The 23,370-nt window shown below is 52.5% G+C and overlaps 1 protein-coding gene across 10 annotated transcripts in view; it reads right to left on the bottom strand.

The window, feature by feature from the left end:
- The window catches only part of DAB2IP (DAB2 interacting protein), a 180,634-nt gene that overhangs the window by 15,805 nt on the left and 141,459 nt on the right, over positions 1-23,370 (bottom strand). For all 10 annotated transcript variants that reach the window (XM_027885874.1, XM_027885873.1, XM_027885869.1 and 7 more), the window contains 5 exons: positions 20,797-20,950; positions 15,191-15,289; positions 12,499-13,053; positions 4,446-4,590; positions 2,089-2,233 (listed from right to left, as the gene is read on the bottom strand). In XM_027885874.1, coding sequence (XP_027741675.1) covers positions 2,089-2,233; positions 4,446-4,590; positions 12,499-13,053; positions 15,191-15,289; positions 20,797-20,950 — 1,098 coding nt within the window. The remainder of the gene's footprint in view (positions 1-2,088; positions 2,234-4,445; positions 4,591-12,498; positions 13,054-15,190; positions 15,290-20,796; positions 20,951-23,370) is intronic.

The following is a 23,370-nucleotide window of genomic DNA, read 5'->3' as shown; positions in this document are numbered from 1 at the left end:
CCCAGAAACAGGAGAATCCTTTAAGCAATTTAAGGCTTGAATGATCAGGACAGGTTGTGCAGCTGCTGGAAAGCAAAGCCCTGAAATGCAGCCCCGGTTGTGCGTTCCCCATCACGGGCTGGAGCCCGTGAAGTTCAATTGTGCCACAGCGGATGGAACTCAGCTCGCCGGCTTTGTGTGTGACAAACGGGCCCGTAATCCATTACCCAACTTCCCAGTAACGAGCTTCCACATGCTGGAATTCTGCTTACGCTGAAACTTTCCAGATGTCCAAATTATGTCATAATTATAACAATTTGGGGTTATTGTAAACCCCTTTCCTCTCCCTGCCTCTCTGCGCAGATGCGCACGCACACTCCAGGCTCTATTTAAAGCAGGATCGTTGGCTGTCAGGATACCTCGGCCAATCCCAGCACTCATCGGCCCAATTAATCCCCAGGAACCGCTGAGCACAAAGCACCCAGGGGGAACCACTCAGAGCAGCAGCTCAGCTGCTCCAGCCTTCCCTGGAAAAACGAACTTCCTGAGCATTCCTGACTCTCCTTAGGTCACTTCTCAAGCCTATTTTTAGAGTGACCTTTTAGTGCTGCTTTGGGTATTTTTAGGAGGACATTAATTCAAACAATTATAATCCACTGGTGACTAGAAGTGGTAAATCCCTCCTGGGAGAGCAGATAAATGCCATTCCCGAGTCAGAGCTGTTAATTGGCCCAGGATAAGGGATAGGATACCTGTAAAGAACCTGCCCTCTCCATGTACCTGTGGTGGATTATGGCAGCCTGAGGGAACCTCTTGCTCCTTGCTGTCTCCCTGAGCAGGATCAGGAAAAGCAATTCCCTTCCTGGCTTGCAGGAGGGCACACTCAATATCCTGGGAAATTACTCATAATAAGTTTTCTGACTTCAACACAACAGGTGGCATAGGAGAGAAAATGATAAATTGTCATTATGAAGGACTTCCTTCCTTCAAATATTATCCCTAGCTGATGTTTTGCAGCAACAATGTTGCTACTAAATATATTAATAAAAAACTAAGCCCAGATTTTAAGCAGGAAAACTGGAAATCCAGCAGTGGAAAAAAAAAATGCTCCCTCTCTCATGATCAGGATGACGGGCTCTGGGTACGTCACCACGAAGCACAAAGCCAATATTTTTATTTCTCCAGTAAAGAGAGTCACAAGCCCACCTTTTCCCCCTTTCAGGTCAGCCTTGCAGGCAGCAGGTTCACTAGGGCAGGGACTCCTGGCTCCCAGTTCCAGCAGGAACACCACGAGCACAGCCACATCCAACAGCCAACTCCACAGCAGGATACAGCTGCCTCACTCCAACAAATTTGGAATATTCAGGCCTGTCCCAACTAGTAGCAAGAACCTTTACCCTGAGAACAAACAACTCGGAAATGCCTCCAGCCGCATACCAGGCCTTGGGCCAAGGAGGCAACGGGCTCCCAACGGGCTCCCAACGGGCTCCCATCGCGCCCCGGCAGCCCCCGGGGCCGGCACAGACAGGGGTTAACCCAGAGGAATGTGGGATGCTGAGCCAAGCAGCAACCTGGGACAACAGCAGCATCCTCCCAGCTCCAGCACCTCGAGCAGGGAACATCTGCCCAAACAAAAGCTGCCTGTGCTGGGTCCCTGCCTGCTGCAGGAGCTCAGAGCTTCACCCGCCGCTCTGGGCGGTGCAGTCTCAGCCAGACTGATTCATTCCATGGGTGGGAGACCCGGGACGTGCATTTCTGCCCTTCACTCCAGAATTTCACACACATTTGGCATCGAGTACCTCTCTGAAGGGGTCACACTGGCAAAGGCATTTTGTGTTCCCTGACCCCAGTGCCCTGTCCCTGTGCCCCAGTGACCCTCCAGCACCTCTGGGTGACAGAGGGTCCACGAGGCTGCCTCACCCCTAGAACTCATACTCCAAACTCTGGCAGAGCAGCAGCTGCTGTCTCACCTGCTCCTGCACCACCAGGGCGTGGGCAAGGCCCCACACCTCCCCCTCCAAAGCTCCCTGACAAGCTGCCATGGGGCAGGTCCTGCCACCCTGCCCCGCTCCGCGCGAGCCGAGGGAGCGACGCTCCCGGGACACCCACCAGTAGGAGTTGATGATCTTGCAGAAGGCCAGCTCACAGCACATCTTCAGGTTGCCCTGATGTTCAGGAAGGTCTGAGGACGAACACTTGCTGGGATCCACCTCACAATTTTCGTCTGATTCGTACAGCGCCTTGATAAACTCCCCTGTAAAACAGAGAGAGAGCTGGGGGTGGGTTTGGAGACATGAGAGGAGCCTTCAAGCAACGCTGTTCCCAAGCCCCAAGTGCCTGAGCAGCTTCCTGGCACCCCACCACACTGGAAGAGCAGATGGATATGAGAGCAGGTGGTGACCCCCAGAGCCCCAGCCAGCTCTCCAGGAGGACCCAGGAGAGCCTGGCTGTGCCTTGGGAGCTCACAACCAGCACAGCACACCCTGCACCGGGGTTCTGAGGAGCACATTCCACCCCTCTTCCCCACCTGGCAGCTCTGCCCCGTGGCTGTGGGATACTGGGATATTGCATCAGGACTCTGCTGCCAAGCACCCGCTTCCACAGCCCAACCCCCCACGCTCCCGTTCCAGAGACGCTCCCTCGGGCTAATCCAGTAGGAAGGATTCTGGCAAGCTCTCTAATTATTGGTAGCACGGCCTGCTACTGCAGACTGTGCCCTGGCACTGACAAGCCACTGTGATTCACAGGAGGAACAGGTAATTAAAGGAAAGAAACAATTTACTTGGTTTATTTTGAGCTGAACATCACACAAAATGAAATGAAAATATTTCTCTGAGATTCCCTGTGCTCCTGTTTGCTGCCTGGCTGCTCCTCACCCTTGCAGAGGCTCACACTGTGGCTGCTGTGCCAGTTCTGCTCTCGGGCCACCCTTCACCCTGGGGTACCTGGGCACAGCCCCCACACCCGCTGAGGGGTGTCCCACCTCGAGAGGGGGGTCAGTCCCTCATCCCAGCAGGGATGACCGGGGGCACCAGGGGATGGGACGACAGGGATGAAAAGGCACCCTTGGTTAGCTTGGGTGATGTTCTGGCAGAAAGGTTTGCTTGGCTTTTCTTCTCATTCCAGGTGGTTTGCTCCTAATTCCCGTCTGCCTTGGATTTTCCCATCCTGTTTTCTCCCCGCTCCAGTCTGCATTCCTTCCCTATTGCCAAAACAGATTTTAATTATATGCTGGAGAGCCTCTCCAATGTATTTTCAGCTCTGCCAGGGAGCTCTGGAGCCACTCTGCTCACCTTGCAGGTGATGCCTGCTGTTCTCACCCGGCCCCATTACCCTCTCCATGGCTCCAGGACGGTGCCACGCTGCCCTGGGGCACCCTGTGACACGCAGGGGAACCATCTCACTGATAAAGGGTCACTCACAACCAGCACCCCAACAGTGAACAAGGACCCCAGGCTCCTCCTGCACAAGATGGGCCTGGCAGCACTGAGCCCCAAAAAAGGGAATATTTCAAAATTCTCTGATTTCATTAATATTCCAGCTTTTGAGAAATTATACAAGATAATCTACTTACAGACTTGCCTCCAACCAGAAAGCATTACAAGGCAGATATAAATAATATTCCTTTTGCTATTCTTGAGGGCTCTCTGTTGCTTTGCCTGAATGTGATCAATTATTTCCCTTTCCTCAGTGCTGTCATTATTATTATTATTCTCTTAATAAAGTATTTATGCTTCCTTTCTCCTTGCTAAAATAACACAAATCCAACAGCAGGAACCCAACATACTGAAAAATGAACACCTCAATAGCAACTCTGCTCATCCTGCTCTGGGATGTGGATCCAATGGAGCTGCCTCTGGCTGAGCTCATTCCAAGGCAGCCTCTCCCCATCCTCGTGCTGCGCTGCCTGCACGCAGCAATTCCTTCCTGACCTGCCCAGAAGCAGAAGCTTCTAATTATTTTCATTTGCATCAAGAGAAATATTTTTGGAGCCATAAACAGAGCCAGCACTTAAAAAAAAAAAAAACCAACAAAAAAAAAACACCACCAGGAGGGTTCCCAGTGCTGGGTGATCCAGGGGGCAGCTCATCACGGCGACTGGGGAGATCTCATCTGACTCGGGAGCGCTGCAGGAGTGTCTCTGGTGGGGTGTAAGGGGGGGAAGGATTCAATCAGCCCGTGACACGGCCAGCGCTGAGACAGAAGACCTGGCAGGCAGCATAATGCCTTCAAACATCCATTTGTTATCTCCTCTGAGAGCAGGGGGAAGCGCCAGCTCAGCGGTCACCTTCCCCCGGGAGCAGAGAGCTCCTCATGGCCATGTCCAGGCCCGGACCTGCTGCCAGGGAAACCCTCCAGCAGGAAAGTGCTGGTGCCTCTGATGGCCATCAGGGCTCAGGTGATGGTCCCCACCCTGCAGCTCGGAGAACCTCTCTGGGCAAGACCTGCTAACGCTCTGTACGTACCTAAGGCATCTTGCAAGTATTTCTGGCCCACCAGCTTCAGGTATTCTTCGATCGCTTTGGTGGCCAGTGTGTTCTCCCTGAAAATGAGATGCTCATTCTCACCACAGCGATCAACTTCAGACATCATCAGGTCAGTCAAGAAATCCTGGAAAGCAAAGCCCACGGTGGGTCACACACAGACAGTGCTGGTCCCGCGGAGCAGCCACCGCCCCGGCCCCGGGGGGGTCCCACCTTCGTGAGACACCCGAGGGAGAGGAGGTGCTGCGGGTGATCCTGTGTGAGCACCTGCCTTTCTACCTGCCCAGCTCCCTCACAGGGACAAGAGCAGAAATCAGTCTCTGGAGAGCCTCAACTTTGGCACCCCAATGACTCATCCCGGACCTGCACTGCACCTGCCCCTCCATCCCACAGGGGAGAGGAGGTTTCACCCCCACGATGTGAGGCAGCAGCCTCACATCGTGGGGGTGAAACCTCCTCTCCCCTGTGCAGTGTGGCTGTGCTGGGTGTCCAGTGCACTGCTGCAGACCAGGGCCATGCTCAGAAGTCACAAACTGTGCCCCAATTAATGGCTGAGAATCAAGCCTGGATATGCACTGAGATGCTGAAGTGCCCCGTTTCCTCAGTATTCCTGGAGACAAACAGCTCTGCAACAGAGCCCATTTTGGGCACATTTTTGGTCCAGCGTGCACACAACCAAACCCACGGGCTGTGATAATCCTCTGTGCTGCACAGCAATGGAAGGGGTGAGCCAGAGCAGCCCCTGACAGCTGCCCCTCCATCAGTCTGGGCTCTTGGAGTGCAAAATCTAGAGGAAAACCAGCATTTCCGAGAGAGCTCCAGGTCTGCTTCAGTCACAAAGTTGACTAAGCAGAGGGTCAGCAGCTCCTGTGCTGCAGCCAGGGCTAATGCAGGAGGAATGCCAGGCAGCTCCTAATGCTGATACATGTTCTCTGCACTACTTATGGGCAGAGCAGCTCTGCCCATGCCCGGCTCCTCCTCCTGCACCAGGTGCCGAGTGTCACCACTCACCTGGATGACAAGGGAAAGAGGGGCTGGCACTGTGCAAATCACCCTCTGACAGCTTCCCCATGCAGGAGACAGAGAAATGTTGACACACACGTTCACTTCCACAGCCAAGGGCACCTTTTCAAACTCCCTTCCACTAAAACAGAATAATCTGCTCAGTAACGACCTTCCACTAAGAAATTCTCCTTCGTTCCTGACCACAGCACCAGTGGCAGCCCTGGCTGCTGGCAGGGGCAGGAGGAAGGAGCACCCCAGGCTGCCACGCAGTGTCCCAGCTCCTGTCCCTGCCATTCCCAAGCACAGCACAGCTCCCAGAGCACCCAACACCCCACTGCTCCCACATTCCCACCCACAACACTCTGACTGGGACCCACGTGCTGCCTTGACCTTCCTCCAAAAACCTCCTCCAAAAGAAGGAGCTTAGGGCTAAATAAATGAGAAGTCACTTCCATTATTTCTTTAGTCAGAAGATGCCCTTCCTCAGATCTCGCTACGTCTGCAACGCTCCGGCAGCTGCAGAGGCAAAAATCCCCCCTGGAAGCAAAGCACGGCCTCCCCCTGCTATTTTCTCTCATTTTGCCCCTTTTATCAGCCAAGCTGGAACGAAACTTTAAACCCTGCTCAAATCCCGTTAGCTGCTATCTGGGTAACTCTATCACCTTTATCTTCCCGGGGCTCTCCCAGGGTACGTTTCAATTCCAAGCCACCACTCAGGCTGACACAAGGTGCTGATTCTTAATTAGCAGCCACTGACCTTGGCTTTGCCTGATTCTCTTTCCTGTCACTTTCCCAACATACTAATTATCTCAGGAACACCGGGTTTTACAGCGTCTCTCAGCCAAGGGTTTGCTTTTCCCCCTCTTGTTGGCTGAGGACTGGCTGCCCGAGTCCTGGAAACCCAGGGGCCAAGTGGTAGCCAGAGAAAATGTGAATTTGGATGATTTTAGCTGATCTACAGAATTCACCAGAATTTAAAGGAGGCAAAATTGCACGGCGGGGACTCAACACAAAGCCAGAACCATCCCCCGGAAATCTCTGATGCCGTTGTCATTCCCTGCAGAGCACCTGCAGCTCCACAGCTGGGAAAGGGAACCTTTGTGTCCAAAGCAGAAAGGAAAGCTGCTGAAATCCCAGAGAGCTCCATTTACGGCACAGCACCCAAAGCTGGGCCCAGCACAGCGGGATCTGGCCCTGTGACCGTGCAGGGGAGGAGGGCAGAGCCAGGACATTGTCCCTGTCCCTGCAGGAGCCATCCTGCCAGGCTGCAGGACCTGCCCCTGGGATGGTCCCGGTCCCAGTCCCAGTCCCAGTCCCAGTCCCAGTCCCAGTCCCCCCAGCCAGTTCCCTGGGCGGGTTCCTCTGCACAGACTGCTCTGGGTGGCCGTGGGAAAGGCAAGTCATCCACGGGAGAGTTCCCACGACATCCTGCCATTCCTGTCCCAGGGCCAGCGTCCAGACCTCAGCTTCCAGGCCTTCCCTCCACACAAGAGAGCCACATCGGCTCTGGATCTCACTTCTGTATCTCTGCCTTAAGTACTCCAGCAGCAGCCAGCACTCAGAAGACACAAATGGAATGCAAATACTTGTGGAATCCCTCCGGGGGCCTCACTCACCCACATACAAGGTCCTGAATAAAATGCAATAACTAAAGCCAATAAAACTCCCTGTTTCTGAGCAGCAGAGATCAGCAGGGGGTTGTTTTCAGTTAGGGCCCCTGGCAATGGAAGAAAATAAGATGCTTTATTTCATTACATCGGAGTCGAGAGGGGAAGGAGAAGGTCTACAGCCAAAATTAAGGGCTGTGCCAGTGTTCTTCAGGCTTGTTTCCATGTTTATTCTGAGGCTTTTTGCTTCAGACTGGACAGAGCTGAACCTGTGCGACCCCAGCCGCTGCACATATGCTGATAAAGGAGAGCAATTCATAAATAAATAAATTCAGAGCATGACAGCACAAGGCTGTGCTGGTCTCCAGGGCTCTGCACACAAACCAAGCACGAGCCCACGGCAGCCTGTGCTATTCCAAGGCAGCTCCTCCACAGCTCCAGACATGTGGGCAGCAGCCTGGCAGCCTGATCCCACAGCTTGCCAGTGCCAAGTGAGCCCACCCTACCGGTGAGGGGTGTGTCTGCATCAAATATCCCAGTCCCAGGGGGTTCCAAGTGCCTGCCCCCTCCAGCCCCCGAGCCTGGGAGGCAGAAGGATGAACCAGCTGGGTGCCTGGCAGGGCTGTGGTGGGAGCAGGAGAGCTTCCCAGCGAGCCAACAAACAACACACATCCTGCAGGATTTGCCCTGTTCAAACCCAGGAAGGATTCTGCACCTCTCCCCCCTGGGGAGGGTCCTCCTGCCCACAGCTGAGCATGAGGGGTGTCAGGGAGCTGAGGAGATCCCCCATGCCCTGGGGGGGTCACACACCCTCCAGGCTGGAGCTGATTGTTCCCGATATCGTAACTGACTGCTGGGCAGATTGACTTTGAAATAATAAGGTTCTCCAAATCACAAGCCTGATTAATAGGATTGACTTAACCTTAAGAGGATTGAATTGATAAAGGTAATAAGATTACTGCTTATTTCAAAGACTAGCTCAGAGTCCAGCTGGGCCTTTATGCAAAGGTGAAAAACACCAGGGGTCGGTGGGGCTGCAGGTTACAGGTGGAGGAGTGTTGGGACACACCTATAGGGGAGGGAAACGTGGCACTGGGTGGTGCTGAGCTGTGCAAGGACAGCAGCAGAGGGGCAGCGACTGGGTCCTGGACAGACCATCTGAAAACAAGCACCCCAGGCCAGTCCCAGACTGTTCCACCACACAGTTCCTCTGAGAATCTGCTCCAGACCCTTCTCTGCTGGGAAATGCAGTGGGGTGCCCTCCTTCAAGCCCTGGAGCTCATCCTCAGTGCTTCTGGCATATTCCAATCCCCCTTGGGAAAAGGCAGTGAAGTGGCAATGTGAGGGTGAACACACAGGAATCTCTGTCCATCACCTTGCTCAGGGAAATCAGAAAACCTGACAGATACAACACTAACACACTGAGTGACCACTCCCTGTGAGGACAGAGGGGCTGGATCCCACACAGGAGGCTTGGGAAGTGCCCATCACCCCGAGAGCCAGATCCCTACACCCACTGGTGTTCCCAGTCCTGCCAACCACCCTGACTGCTCTGCTTGGAAACAGGGGGGAAAACAGTGGGGATGCTCATAAAACTGATTAAAGCACTGATTAGCTCCACTATGGCTGCTATAAAATATTACCAGAGATAGACTCTTTGTGGGGGAAATGACACGGCTGCTGCCGGTCTGTTTGTGGCTGAACGTGCGCAGCATCCTCACTTCCCTGTGCCCTCAGCCCTTCCAGGAGGGAGAAGGGAGCAGTGCTCCCTGCAGGGACCAGCGGAGCCCTGGTGCCACCAGCCTCCAAGCCCAGCTGTGCCACATCTCCTGTCCCTGCCTGAGCTGAGCCCTCACTCTCTGGGAGGTCCCGGAGCCCTGATCCAACACTGGCTCTGCCGCTGGAATGGGGGGTTCCAGCAGCTCCATCTGCTCTGCTGAGGCAAATCCTCCCAGCACAAACAAACAGGGACACATGTTTATCCCTCACTCCATTCCCAGCACCATAAATATTTATTTCCAGCGAGCAGCCGGTTTGTTGGAGCTTTATCTAACGCCGGGTTTGATCAACCAACTCTTTGCACAAGAGAGGGTTTTTTATGCATTTACAGCCACGAACTGAGCCCCAGAAGCTCTAAGGCAGCCCTGAAACAATTCTAAGCATGGTGAATATTCTGGAAGCACCAGAAGTCCACCGGGAAGGATGCAGCTTGTCTACCCAAAACCACATCACAGGGGCCACATCAAGCCCTGCTAATGGCAGGGGTGAGCACTCCCAGTCACACCAGCCACGGCAGCAGAAATACTTCATGACTTTGTGTCTTTTGTCTGGGGGTTGGAAAACACATGAAAACAGCTGGGCATCTCCACACCCTTACAGGGAGCACGTCACCAGCACCCTCACTGGGAAGGTGGAGGCAGGTAACAAGTGAAGGACAGAGTTGAGAGACCACATCTGTGTTTTAGCCACCAAACAACATCCTTCTTCCAGCCCCTCCTTGCCACAAAGCCAGGGAACAGCCGTGTGTGCCCAGGGCTGATTGAGTGCCGGGTGTCTGTCAGATTTTCCAGTGGGCTGGGGCAGCTCCCTCCCTGCCTGCCTGCCTGCTCTCAGAGCCTTATCAAAACCCTCTTCCCCTCCTCTCCACCCACTGCCTTGGCAGATGCTCAGGGGTTTCCAGGCGTGCCCCGTTCCACACCAACCCTCCCTCGTGCAGCACTGTAGGGATGAAGCTCTTCCCTCTCCCAAACAGATGTCATGGGCAGCAGGGACTCTGGCTCTGGAGAGGACTCTCTACTTTCATGCTCCACCTTTCAAATATTGTGGTACAGCTAACACAGCCCAGGAAGGAGCAGGTATTTAGGGAGAAAATTCACCTACAGCTCTTGTCCCCTTTCCACCTGCAGCCCCGGGTGTCCATCCCAGCAGGAGGGACTTGGGCAGTGCCTCGGGGTTTCTGCAGCTTCAGAAAACAGGGAACAGCTCAACATGGCAGAGTGGGGTGTCTGCAGGTCGGGATGGCCCTGCATCCACCCGGGGGCTGCACAGGGACACTGGTGGCAGGGACCTGGCTGTGGCTGGCACGTGGCCCCACCACATCGCACCTCTCCTGCAGGGCAGGGACCCGATCCCTCATTAAGGGATTACACCGTATTTACAGCAAATCGCTGCAGGGAGACAGGGCCCGGAACAGCCCAACACCAATTAGGTGCTAACGAGTCTTCCTGATAATCTACTGGACACTTGTTCCTCAGTCCAACTGTAATTGCTGCTTTAGGGTCAGCGACAGCAGCCAAGAGCCATAAAAAAACCCTTTATCAGCAACACACATCAGTGGTTGCCGATTGCCAGGTCTGCAGGGGGTCTCTGCAGGGGAGCTCTGAGGGGCTCACTGGGAAGGCTCCTGATGAGGCAGAAGGATGGGGAACCCACCCCCAGCCCAGACAAGCTTTGGAGGGTCACGGGAGGACAGAGGCCTGGAGAAGGGGGGTCACTGCTCTGCTGGCCCTGCACACAGGGCCTGGGATCAGGGTGCTCCCACTGGTGGGGCTGGAGCCTTCCTGAGGGGCAGGGGGGTGCACCCACATCCCCCAAACAAGGGTGAGGGGTGCTTCCCCTCCTCACTCATCATTTTGTTACCTCACTGCTGCTTTTCCCCTCTCTGTGCCTGTCCAGCTCAGGATGCACCACCTGGCTCCCATGCTCCAATAACTCCTGTTGCTCTGACAGCTCCCCAAACCCTGCGCTAATGCTGATGGCAGATGACAGGCAGGGAAAGCAGGAGCTCCATTTTAGGGGGAAAGTCATCAAGTCTGTTTACTGTTTGCTGAGTCCCCTGTGTAAAGCCTCTGGGATCTCGAGCACTGATGCAGACACATGTCTGGAAACACACTTGCTCTCTCTGGAGCCTCTCCAGTACTGAGGAGCAGAGGAAAAAGGCTGGAGCAGTGACGACTGCTCTCAGCTGTGCCCACACACGATCCACGGGGACTGAGATGGGGGTGACACTTGAAGGCTTTTTCATCACAGACAGGTCTCTCATGACAGTGCTGTTCCCACACAGCCCTGGCACTGGAGCAAGGGGCAGCAGAGCCCCTGGCAGCGGCAGAAGGCTGTGCCCACAAACCACGCGCTGATGGCGCCAGAGCCCCGGCACAAGGAGCGAGGAGAGACATCAGTGACACCTCCTTGTGTAACCACAGCGCTGTTCCACGTGCCACGAATCACAGATCTCCGAGGGGACCAGGACCACGGTCCTTCCCTGCACTCCTGGGGTCCAGCACTGCTGCCTGGGATCACAAGGGCTTTAACTGAGCTATTTTCTCTGCCGCTGCAACAGCAGGGCCCCGGCCCCGCAATCCTCTCAGTGAGCTTTGCCTGCCTTGAACTAGATCAGGAGGCCAAGCCACTTCTCTGTCCGACAGATGGTAACTCAGCCTAATCCACGAGCCCGGCCACTGCCCCGGCAGCAGTGGCAGCTGCTGAGGAAGCAGAGCCTGTGATTCCCCCTCAGGTGAGGAGCTCGTGTCTCCTCAGCACTGCAAGAACTTTGGACATCTTGCTCTTCCCCAGCTCTCCCCAGCAGGGTCCAGGGAGATGGTAACAGAGACAAACGCTGCTGCTTTAACTCCTGCAGCCCCAGCACGGGCACTGCCTGCCTGGCTGTGCCAGGCCACCCGGGCATGGGGGATGCTCTGCAGCGGGTGGGTCACTCCGTGCCCCGTGTGCTCAGCAAGGAAGGGGGTTCCAGCTCTGCCCACCCTGCCTGCACCCTCACAGATCACAACTAAGAGCAAACCCCACTCTCTGCCTCCTCCTGGCCTGCTTCTTCCCCAGACATACTGGAGGATTCCCAGCCTGGAAGGAATCCCAAAGTGGTCCACAACTTCCACCAGGAACAAGTCAGTGGCATCAAACCACAACAAACACTGCCCTGGGCTTTCCCACACTGCTGCCCCCCTTCCAAGAGCAACAGGACAGACCCCGAAGGCCTAGAGCAGATCCAGACACACATGCACCCACACAACTTGCCCAGGAATTCCGAAGAGGCTGCTCACTGCCATTCAGCTCCTGCTGCGCTCCCCAGGAACACCCTGATACCCAGCACACACAGGCTGCTCCGCTCACACTGCTTACATTCCATCCCTGAAACCTTGCTTACTTTCACATCTATGCCTGTTTATCCAGCAAGAGCCTGGCCCCTGAGCCTCCAGAAGGAGAGGAAAGTGACTCAGTTGGCGTCTCATGGTCCCACCGACCTCTTGGCCAATTAAGCAGTTTGCGCCGCGCGCGTACTACCGACTTGTGTGCAATCAGAAGAAAAACCGAGCGTGGTAACGATACCCAGTTGTGCCCGAAGCCCAGCTGAGGTGCAGATCCCCCAACCCCAACACAGGAGTCTGCTCCCCGGTGGAGGGTCCTACCTTGGCCTTGCCCGTGCTCTGCAGGATGTGCACCAGCGCCGACGCCATCTCCTCCTTGTTCTTGACGCTCAGCGAGGGCTCCAGCACCGAGCACAGCACCATGTAATTGTTGGTGATGTACTCGGCAAACTCCTTGTACATCTCCATGGGGAGGATGCTCATGCTCTGGTAGCGGGATTTGATGCGGATCATGGGCCCCGGGGACTTGCCCTTGCCGGGGTTGGGGCTCACCACCGGGTACCATTTCTCGACGAACTGCCGGCCCGTGACGGAGCTGACGGGGATGTTCACCTGCCCGATGAAGTTGGTCTTGTCCTTCTTCTTCTTCTTGTCGGTCTCTTTGTACAAGTGCACCGTGATGTTTTTGAGCGACGGGAGGTTATTGAATTCAAAGTGCTCCCCCCAGAAGACATTATCAGTTTTCAATTTACAGGTAGTTCGTGCATAAAGAACGTCGTCCAGGCATAATTCACACAAGTACTTTTTCTTAGCTGGCAGGTCCTTGGCTTCGATAATCCATAACTTTAACATATTCTCCACCCTTCTGCTGTTGTCCTGGGGGGGGAAAAAAAAAAAAAAAGATGCAAAATAAAAAAGGTCAATTAAAAAAAAAAACAACCACAAAGGCAAGCACAACAAAGCTGGAGATATGAGTTAATTATTTCGGATGTGCTAAATGAGCGGAGGCTTAATTACATTTTATTTTAAGGAAATACTGGCTCTCAGGAATTTGCATAATAACACTACTTATGTTAATTTTCCAAAATATCACCGTGCTCTCCCTGTCTGTTGGTGCCAATTAATATAAGGAAGAAGGAAGATAAAACCCCTCCAAATCATATATGTACTGCTTCCCCTTCCCTGCCAAGAGGGCCTCCAAAGAAATGGAAAGAACCTCACTGATCATGACTGGCTCTTGCAAAGCAGAAGCTTTTACAGGCATCTCACAGGCCTGGAGTTCATCTGCTTTGTAACAGAGCAACACAAAGGGACCTGAACGCACACCCAGGGATCACCTCATCCACACGGGAACGCCAAGCACTGCTGGCAGAGAAGAAACCGTGTTTTAGGGCAGAATTCCAGAGCACCCAACTAAAACTTTAGGAAGAATTATGGGGAGTGAGTCCCAGGGGAGAATCACGACAATCCAGAAACAGAAATCTGCCTTGGATGTCTTTTAAACAATAACAGAGCCAAGAATACCGGGGATCTTTCAGAGCTCCCTCGTGATGCTGACCTCATCCTGGAAGAACATCCAGGGGTATTTTTTGCGGGAGTGACTTGAGGGACAAAGCACTGGCAGCTGACCTGCTGCTGGGATTCTGCAAAACCTGTTTTGTTTGGAAACCCCTCACTGAAACAGCAGCCACAGCTTACTCTGCTCAGCCCAGGAGTCTGGGCAGGAACACTCCTGCTGGAAGTCCACAATGGAGTACTGTAGGTTCAGGAAGTGCACACAGGAACTGCACAAGAACACTGAATTCCTGACAGAAATTTCAAGTCAGATACTGAGAGCTTATTGTGTATGAACTCAAACAAAGATGGAAAGACAGCCATCAGTTACTGAATGTTTTGAGATGAGGGCACATTTCCAAATGGATTTCCACTCAACACTGCACCTCAAAGCCATAGTGACATGCACAGCCTCAACTCACATTCTCAGGACTTCTCTCCTGCTGAGAGAGGTTTGTGACCACACAAACCTCACACAGCTCTCTCAGGTCAGTCCTGCCAGGGCTGCTGCCCTCAGAAAGCACTGGAGCCACTGAACTCACATCCAGGAACACAATGCCAGAGGCAGAGGTTCCCCTCTCCCCTGTCCCCATCACTGCTCCAGCTCTCATCCTGAGGCAAACCTTTCACCCTGACATTTGGCACTGCGCTGGCAACAACAAACTCCGAGACTGAGGGCTCCTTTAGAACCCACCAGGCCTGGGCTGAACTTGTGTGGAATGAGTTCCCAGATCCCGTCACTTGTGTCTTCTCTGACCAGCAGAAAAAGACGTGGCTGAGCTCATCAGCTGTGGAATCCTGCACTACTCCTGACCGATCCCTGCAGCCAGCTCCAGTGCAGAGAGGGGGAAGCAGCTGTACATTTTATGTGAGGATGCCTTAGTGGGCCATAAAAGCTCGTATGGAGTGTCCCTGTGCTGCAGTGAAGAGAAGGATTTGTTCCTGTAAATCCCAGAGGAGATGACTTTGCACCTCAACCGGCTGGAGAAGGGAAAGCCACATTCTACTGCTGCCTCCAAAACTCCCTGTAATCACATCTGAGCTCCTCCATCACTGAAGCAGACACTGTGTCAGGAACTGACTTGTGAACTCTTTAGACTGTTCAGTCTTGTAACTTCGCTGGCAGCTACCTGACATCTGCCCCGGAGCTTTGGAGAGGGGAAAGTCCTGTGCAAGTGGCAAGTACCATCACTAACAGAGCAGCACTGAAGATTCTTCAGGTCTGATCAATTCTTAGCAACAGCTGAAGCAGCGTGCGCAGAGAAAAGAGGGGAGGAAATAATTGGCACTTGCCTGTAAATATAATGGTGGGAGAAGGCAACATGGAACAAGGCTGACCCAGAGTTAACACTTCCTCAGTGCAATGACAATACGTCCCCTGCTGCTCCCATGCACTGGGCTATAAAATGTAATAACGAGGAACTGAACTAGAACAGAGGCAATTCCTCACAGCCACTACCTTATTTGGGTGCACGGCACGCCGCAGGTTTTCCATCCATTTATCTCGCTCTGCTGCAGAACGACACGAGAAGCACTTGCTTCCTGATGAAGTCGTCACCTACAGGGAAATGAACAGGATTATGTCTTGACCAGCACACTGCAGACCACGATTTGGGGGGAGAGAGGGACTCAGGGAAGGTGCTAGTGGATTTTATTTATTTATTTTTTTTTAAAGTAAACAGTTTTACCCGAGCATGAAGCAACAGCCCCTAAGGCTGGCAGAAAAACAGGACAGCTCTGTGTGTTACAAAAATAATCATGGACACAAATTCCAATTACTTCTCCTCTTCCACACCAGAAAACACTAGATAATGGGCCTCATGCATGTGATGCTTTAAACCACCAAGTTCCACAACTGAGGGAGTGCAAATCCTTAGATGAACTAGAGATAAATTGGAATACCGAGTGGATACCTGGCATTCCTCCAGGCCCAGCATAAAGTCTGTGACAGTAACAACCCACTCCTTGTTTCCAGCAGAACATGAGGCCCAGAAAGGCTGGTTCCCACCTTCCCCCTTGGTGTCCTGCTGCTTCTGGAGCCCATGCTGCGAAGAACACAGGGACAGGAACACACCCCCCAGTCCTGGCCACAGTACGAGCCCATTCCAGCTCAGACCTCCAGGACTGTGGTGGTCATTCCTGGTGGTCATGGGGCCCTTTGCTTTCACTGCTTTTGTGGAGCCACGTTCTCCACGCACAGCTCTGCTGGGAGGCCAAGTGGACCTGGCTGGTGCTTTAAATAACTCCCCTCTGAGCTTCATTTCCGCCAGTCTCAACCTGCAGAGTTATTTCTGAGTGCTTTATCATCTCGCAGTGTTTGTGTTTACACACTGTGCACTGGGTTATCAGCTTCTGGGAGACACAATCTCCTTTAATTTCATGTATCTCCCAGAAGCCCAACCTGTTCTTAACAGCAGAGCTGGCACCCGCTAAGATTTGTCATTAGCAAACCTCAATGATAAGTTGAACACATCCCTTCCTTTGAACACAGACATCTAACCAGGACAGAATGAGAAGAGACCTGGCCTGCCTTTACATAAAAACACCAGAAATCTTCCAACCCTTGATGTTCCAGAGGCTTTCTCCTTCAGACAGGCACTCTTCCCTGTCCTTACACGCTTTTATACTCTGCCTGTAAAATAAGACTCTTCTGAGCACGGGCTCTCTTCTGGTTCCAAGAACAGACTCCATATTAGCAGGCACAGCAGCGTGATCCTCCCAGCACCCTTCTGTGTTTCCAAGTTATTTCCAGCTTCTTCAAAGTCTCCCACTCCAAACCCACCCTGTCTCATCTTGCTGCTGCTGATGCCCATGGGAACCTCCATCCCCCAGCGTTCCCACACGGAGTTCTGCTGGCACGCAGGATGTCCCACTGGCCAGGCTGTGCCTCTGCCACGTGATCCCCGTCCCCTGCTCTGCCAGAGGGTCGGGCAGTCCTGCATCCTGACGCTTCCCTCAGGAAGGGTTCCCACAGGTGACAGGCAGGGAGGCCCACGGCTGCATCGCTGCTGACACGGTGCTGGGCTGGCTCAGCGCTGAACTGCGAACATCAACATCCCAGAAGAAACACCTGGCAACAGTTTTAAGACCAGAACTGAAGCGAGCACTGCTCCAGGCAGCTCCCAACCTGCTCGATCGATGGGAATTTCTAGGACTTCAAAGGAATTCTTCAGACACCAACCACACAAATCAGAACTTGAGCCCTGCCTTACTCAGCTAGATCGGCTGCAGAAGACTCAAAATCATCCATGTTCAATCCATCCAAGTCCTGACGCTCCTGGTACAGCCACAGTGCCCTGCAGGTGTCAGAGCCAAGTTCCTGTACCCCACAGTGGGGAAAACCCTTGAGGCCACTGATGTTCTGACCAAATCCACGAAACCGCATCCCCACCAGTCACTCAGAAATCAGTTTCTAACAGAGGTGGAACAGGTCAAACACACCTTTCAGTAAACGGTATCATTAGCCCATTGCCTTAAAGGCCATTTCTCACCCAGCTTTTTGTTTAGCTCTTTGGCTTTGATGGAGTTTGGTGCACAAATGTGCTTGAAAATGTTCTCATATCTAGAGGATTTGGTAGCAAACCTGGGAGCTCGTCCATGAAGGAGAATTAAGATTCCTTTGGCTGCTGTTGAAAGATGCTCTCTTAAAGACAAGTTCTCCTTGGTGACACACATGGATCCCAGAGCAGCACAGAGGATGCAGAGCATCATATCCAAATAAACAGCCATGTAATCCAGCTGTCCTTTTACTGAATTTTCATTCAAGATCAGTTTTTTACCAACTATCTGTTAAGTTGAATATCTAATATATTTTCTTGCCACACTTAAGTCAACACATGAGTTATCGTGGCAAAATTAATTATTCAGTTTTGAAATAATTATCAATTAATTAATCACTCAAACCCTAAAAAAAAAATGTAACTGTCACACTGAAGTCAGAGAAGGGGGAAATCACGTCAGATACAAAGTGTGTCTTGATCTGATGGAAGCTGAAGGTCATATCTACCATGTGTGACCAAAAATGTAATTTTCCCCAGATCTGCAATCACACCCCAGCTTTGAGTTCTGACCTAAATATCATATGGCATTAATGATCTTTATGAGATATTAATTATCTTTACAAAGAGAGTATTCTGGTGTCATCAAGATTTTGGAAATGCTAGAATACTGTTAATGTACAGGATAAACTCAATTAATGAAACTCATTAATTTCTGAAATGTCACTTATTCCCATTCATCCTCCCCATCCTCAGATGGGTGATCTCCTCACTCAGATAAAATCTTGCCATTTTAAGGAAGTTTTGGTACAGGGTGGGTTCCTCCCTTGAAGGCATCTCCATGGAGTAACTGGAGACGGTAACTGAGCTACCAAAGCCGCTCCCCTCGGCGTCCAGAGGATTTCCTGAGGACGAGCCGTGGCTCAGCTGCCCTGCACCCCCTGACCCGGTGCCCGAGGGGCTCCAGCGCCGCCCTCGCCGGCCCCGCGTCCGAAGGGCCACGCGAGCGACGGTCGACATCATTTGCACAGCTGGAGCCAATTAGCGCAGCTAAATTTAGCTGCACCACACTGTCCCTGGCTGAGGCGAGGCCAGGATGAGGCAACACGGCCTCGGCTGTGTCGGAGGAACCGCAGTTTGTGCCCCGGGACAGCTGAGGCACGAGCTGTGCAAGGAGACAAGGCTTTGCTCTGCTAAGAGAGCCCCTCGGCCCTCAGTGCCCTGCCCAGCCCAGCACCCCACAAACAGCAGGGCCAGGAATAGGCTCTGTAAGCCTGGACTCGCAGTCTCCATTACTGCATAAGATGCCCACTGTATATTTAGCACACACAGCATGTGCTGTGCCACGGGATGATTTGCTGACTGGGGAGTCTTATAAGGAGAAAGAAGATGATGCTGAGTAATTTTAAAAAAAATCAATGAAGAAAACAAGTAAATACTGACTGCCAAGTACTGAGCAAGTCAGGAAAAAAGCAAGTTTCACAAAACTAAGCAGAAAAAGCTGAATGCAGCCCGTGGAAAAGCCCTGCAACTGCTGCTGAGTGTCCGTCCCAGCAGAGCCCAGCACGTCTTAATGCAGGTCGTGGAGCTAGAGGAGAGGAACAATTCCCTGCACCTTCATCCACCAGCTGCCTCCCAACGAGCCACTTGGTTGTTTTCCACTGCAGATGGCTTTGGCACCTCTCTCTTTTGTCTCCGTCTGGGTGAGCTGCCAGTTCCCTCTCAAACCCGCTCTCTTCCATCTGCAGCCATGTCAGACTGTGCTGTCCCTCCCGGGCCACGAGGCTGCTCCGGTGGTGTGGAGCAGGAAAAGCTGGGCCACGCTGTGCCACACACAGGTGGGAACTGATGGACCAACCAGCTGGGGATGGGAACAGCTCCCGAGGCACCGTCCCCTCTGCCTGTTCCTGACGGATCTCCACAAGGAGCAGATCCACAGCAGCCCCGGTGGCCATGCCCGAAGGCAGTGCCCCCTCCTTGTATCTCCAGTGGTACCCACGTGCTTGGCAGACTGTGCTCTGGTACCCACCAGGGGTCCCAGGAGATGTGCAAGCTCATCCCAGTGCTGACCTCAGTCCCAGCTGGGAGGGGGCTCTCTGGAGACACGAGGCACTGGCACAACGTGCCATTTAGCTCTCACCTCGGTCCCTCCCGCTGGAGCTTGCTGGGGAGCAGCCACCAGTCCCAAATCAATGTCCTTTTTGTTTCCTGGCACTCTTCCTCCCCTCTGCAGGGTTTGCAGGACAGCAATTAGCACGTTCTTTTTTTTCTGTGTGACTCCTCTTCATCCAACCCACTTACAACCAAAATTTTCTTCCTCCCCGCAGGTGCGCGACTTGTGCAATTTCCCTCTCAGTCAACTTTCCACGAGTACTGTTCACATCCCTTCCTCTGCTCCTGTGTGCTGCACGGAATTGGTAAACAACTCTTATATTATGGATGTCACATCTATTTTCCATCTAGCTTCATTTTATCTTTCTTGAGTGGAATGTAATAGAGGCCATATAATTTACAAAACTGTTCTCCTCCTGACCCACCACACTTGTTCAATTCCTCAGAGAATGAACAGCACTGGAAAATTTATACCTCAGCCCACTCCAGAGTTTGTGTTTGGGGCTATTTTTCGTAAGACTGTTTTCGTGTTACCTGCTTTCATTTTAAGAAATGGATCTTCTAACTCATTTCTTTCAAACTGTGCTAACTTCAGTAAAGAAAAAAGTGTTTATCTCCCCAGCCTGACTCCTCTTGGATGCAGTCAAGGTGTTTTTACCCAGCACTGCCCATCCAAGGACAGCCTGCAGTCACATCCTACAGCACAGTCCAAGCATGGATTTCTCATTTATCTGCTTTTCTATGCCCCAGCACAAACAGGTTCCCTTCTCTTCACAGAAACACAAGTATCGACTCCCTTATTACTGTAAGAAAACCATTTCCCTGTTCTATATCCAGCCACTGCCATAAGCAATAATACTTTGCCATCCACAATTCAGGACAAATGATTCCCAAGACATACTACATTGAATTATCCAACTACAGCCCGGTTTGTACGTGCCCTCCTCCCTCCCGCCAGCACAGACCTAACCACATGCCATAACAGATGTCAAAATAATCTGAAATACCCACAGATTTTTCTATTTACCCAAACAAGTGAAGCTCCAGTTTTCTAGACAAAGTCCTCAACACTCCCACTGACAGCAGTGGGTTGGCTCTGTGACCACATCTGATGTCGCTGGGAACACTGAGCAGGGATTGTTAGCACTCCTCAGTGTCTGTATGAACACAAACTACAAAGGCACGCTCTGCTGAAACGCAGCCCCGAGCAGGGCAGCACCTGTGCCAGCGGGAAGCTCCGCTGCGACACGGCTTACAAGGAGCTCGCTGCTCTGATTGTGTGGATATCCTCCTCCTTGAAAAGATGGGAGTCATTTTCTGCCTACGAAACGGTCTCTGCGTGGCAATTTGGAGCAGAAATGTTGTGTAACAGCGAGGGCCCCAGATGCCAGCCCACACCTGGCCCCCCTGGCAGCCCCGGCAGGAGTGGGGCCGGGAGGGGCTGAGGGCTCCTTACCTCAAAGCAGTAGTCTTGTCCCAGGATGCTACTGTGGACCGGCTTGATGACCACCTCCTCCTCCATACTGAGATCCAGAGCCTCAACAGCACTACTGGGACTGAGCAGGGACTCGTGGGAGCGCGATTCTTTCAGCCTCGGCATTAGATGGGATCTGGAGGAGAAAGGGAACGCTGTCAGTGGATGCTCTGCTTCCCAGAGAAACTGTTCAGTCCATCTGTTAGCAACAACTGCACAATGTTCCTGGGACTTTTTTTGCCGTGAAATAACCCAGGGCCCTGAAGAACAGGGCCTGCTACACTGTCTCATTTGTAATTTCTATTACAGGCCCTACGAGCAGTAAAACATTTTTTCCCCCCAACTCTGAGGCAGTCAGGAGTCAGTTAGTAGAGGTTTGTAGGCTGTGGGTCTCTGCACAGCTGAGTAAGTCTCTAAATGGCCACCACACCTGCTCAGTGAGACTTTCCAGGTGTGGGTACAGCAGGGAGAGCAGCTGGCCCCAGCACCCACTGCGGTCTCATCGGCACCACCAGGCCCTGCAGCCCCTGCTGCTGAGCTCCCATGGTCCCAGAACCTCAGCACCTGCACCCTGGACACACAGCCAGCGCTGGGATCCACTCTGTGACCAACAACCCCAGGGCTCGTGTGCTCTCTCCGATGGTTCCACACATCCCGGGATGGGGACAGGGTGGAAAATAAGGCCATGATAGCCCTATCGACTGATGTAAATGCTCTGGAGTCCCACTGGCAGCATTTAGCAGCGGGGAGCCCACAGACAGCGAGCAGAGCGCCATTTCTGAGACAGCCAATACAATCAATGGTGCTGTAACTCTTAAAGCAAAACCAGAGAGCTCAAGGGGGAGAAAGAAAAAAAGAAAAAAAAAAAAAAAAGAAAAGGAAGATAATTAAGTATTCCCAGGGGAAAACACAGCAAAACCAGGAAGTGGCAAGGGAAAAAATAACTTGAGAGAAAAAGGGTGCAGCTGCTTTCTCTCTGGCTTGCACCATGTCAAATGTTCCTACGCCAAAGCTCCGATCCCGGTAACTCTGACCTTTAAAACCCCTGGCGAGCACTTTAGGGGCTTCCAAAGAGACCAAGCGTCCCTGTCTACAAAGAGAGCGTGACGCCTTCTCCAAAGGCATGGAAGGACAGCAATAAGAGGAGTCTGTGATATTCTCAGGTTTTTCATGAGCAAAACAACAATGCTCCCAGTGTACTCCCGGACTGCTCTGCTCTGCGTGTGGAGTTCTGTTGTTCTCCAGAATAAAACTGACCAAAGCAGAGAGAAATGTCAACAGTGCATGCAAAATTCATCGCTCCCAGTCAATGACACGCCAGGCTGAATCTAGAAAACAGCCCAAGGAGATTTTAAGATAAAGGGCAGCAGAAGATAAACAGGTGCTTCTCTAGGTTTGCCATTAAGATTCAGGCCATGGATGAAGCCCCAGGTGCTGACAGAACTGCCTGCAGCTGGTTCTCTGGCTCAGCATGTTAAATGGGCAGCTCTGAGTGCCAGGGGCCACCCTCCTGGTCAGCAGCACCGCAGGACACCCAGCCTGGGGACACACTGCCCGAGGGCTCGGGGACAGCACCGTCCCCAGACACCCTCCGAGGCGCCAGCCACGACCAGCTGTGGTGGTACCTGCAGAACATCTGCAGAACAACCAGCACCGCCTCTTTCTGCAGGGACAGCCCCCAGCCCTCAGGCATTAAAAGCCCGGGGTTGGCAGAGCCCTGTGCTGGAGCAGGAGCCGCAGCTTCCCAGCAAAGGCTCTCTATGCCATTAGCGATTCTCTCAACTGCCCACTCACCCCGCATCTCTATGGTGAATAAATTGATCTTTAGGAACCCAGCACAGTCATTTCCCAGTACTTTGTGGCAATTTTACACTATTTTCACAGAAAAGGGTCCCTCTCCTTTTCCCCTGAATGGTACTGTAAATTAACTCTAATACAGGCAGACAGATCAAGTTACCTCAGGATGCTGAGTGCAGAACCAATATCCAGCAGCTCAAGAACTGACAATACAGACTGCTCCCCCAGTCCAGATAAGCCCTGAATCGAGGCATTTCTGGTAAATCTTATTTCCATATTTTTAGGATGAAATTAGAAAAGGTAGATAACCAAGCTGCAGTTGGTTATTTACTTGCATTCTTGTGTAGACAAATATAAAGACTGATAATCTAAACCCACGGCTCAGGACTACATGCTCTCATACACACACATGAACATCACTGAACTGCGCTGCTTCATGCTGGCCTAAGAATTTTTGTTAAAATTAAAACAAATCAAGTCTATTTTTCATTTAAAACTACTGCAGCTGCAAGGCCACGGGTGGGAATGCAGATGTTCAACACTAAGGATTACCAGGGGGGGGAAGATTCTCAGGACATATTATGCTCTCACCAGATTCAGCAAATGTGTATTTATATCCCTCCACGCTCTGCCGGTGCCTCTGGGAATCCTGAAATGAACGGGACTTTTTTAGGGAGGTTATTTGTCAGGTTCCTGCCTCGGCAGGACCTGCTCCCCCAGCGTCTCCCCCACTCCTGAGCGGCCGATCGGATCCGACCC

This window comes from Empidonax traillii, unplaced genomic scaffold (genome assembly GCF_003031625.1).
Source record: "Empidonax traillii isolate 1590-97213 ecotype Southwest subspecies unplaced genomic scaffold, ASM303162v1 scaffold174:size915687, whole genome shotgun sequence".
Lineage (NCBI taxonomy): Eukaryota > Metazoa > Chordata > Aves > Passeriformes > Tyrannidae > Empidonax > Empidonax traillii.
This window is presented reverse-complemented; position numbering and strand designations above follow the sequence as displayed.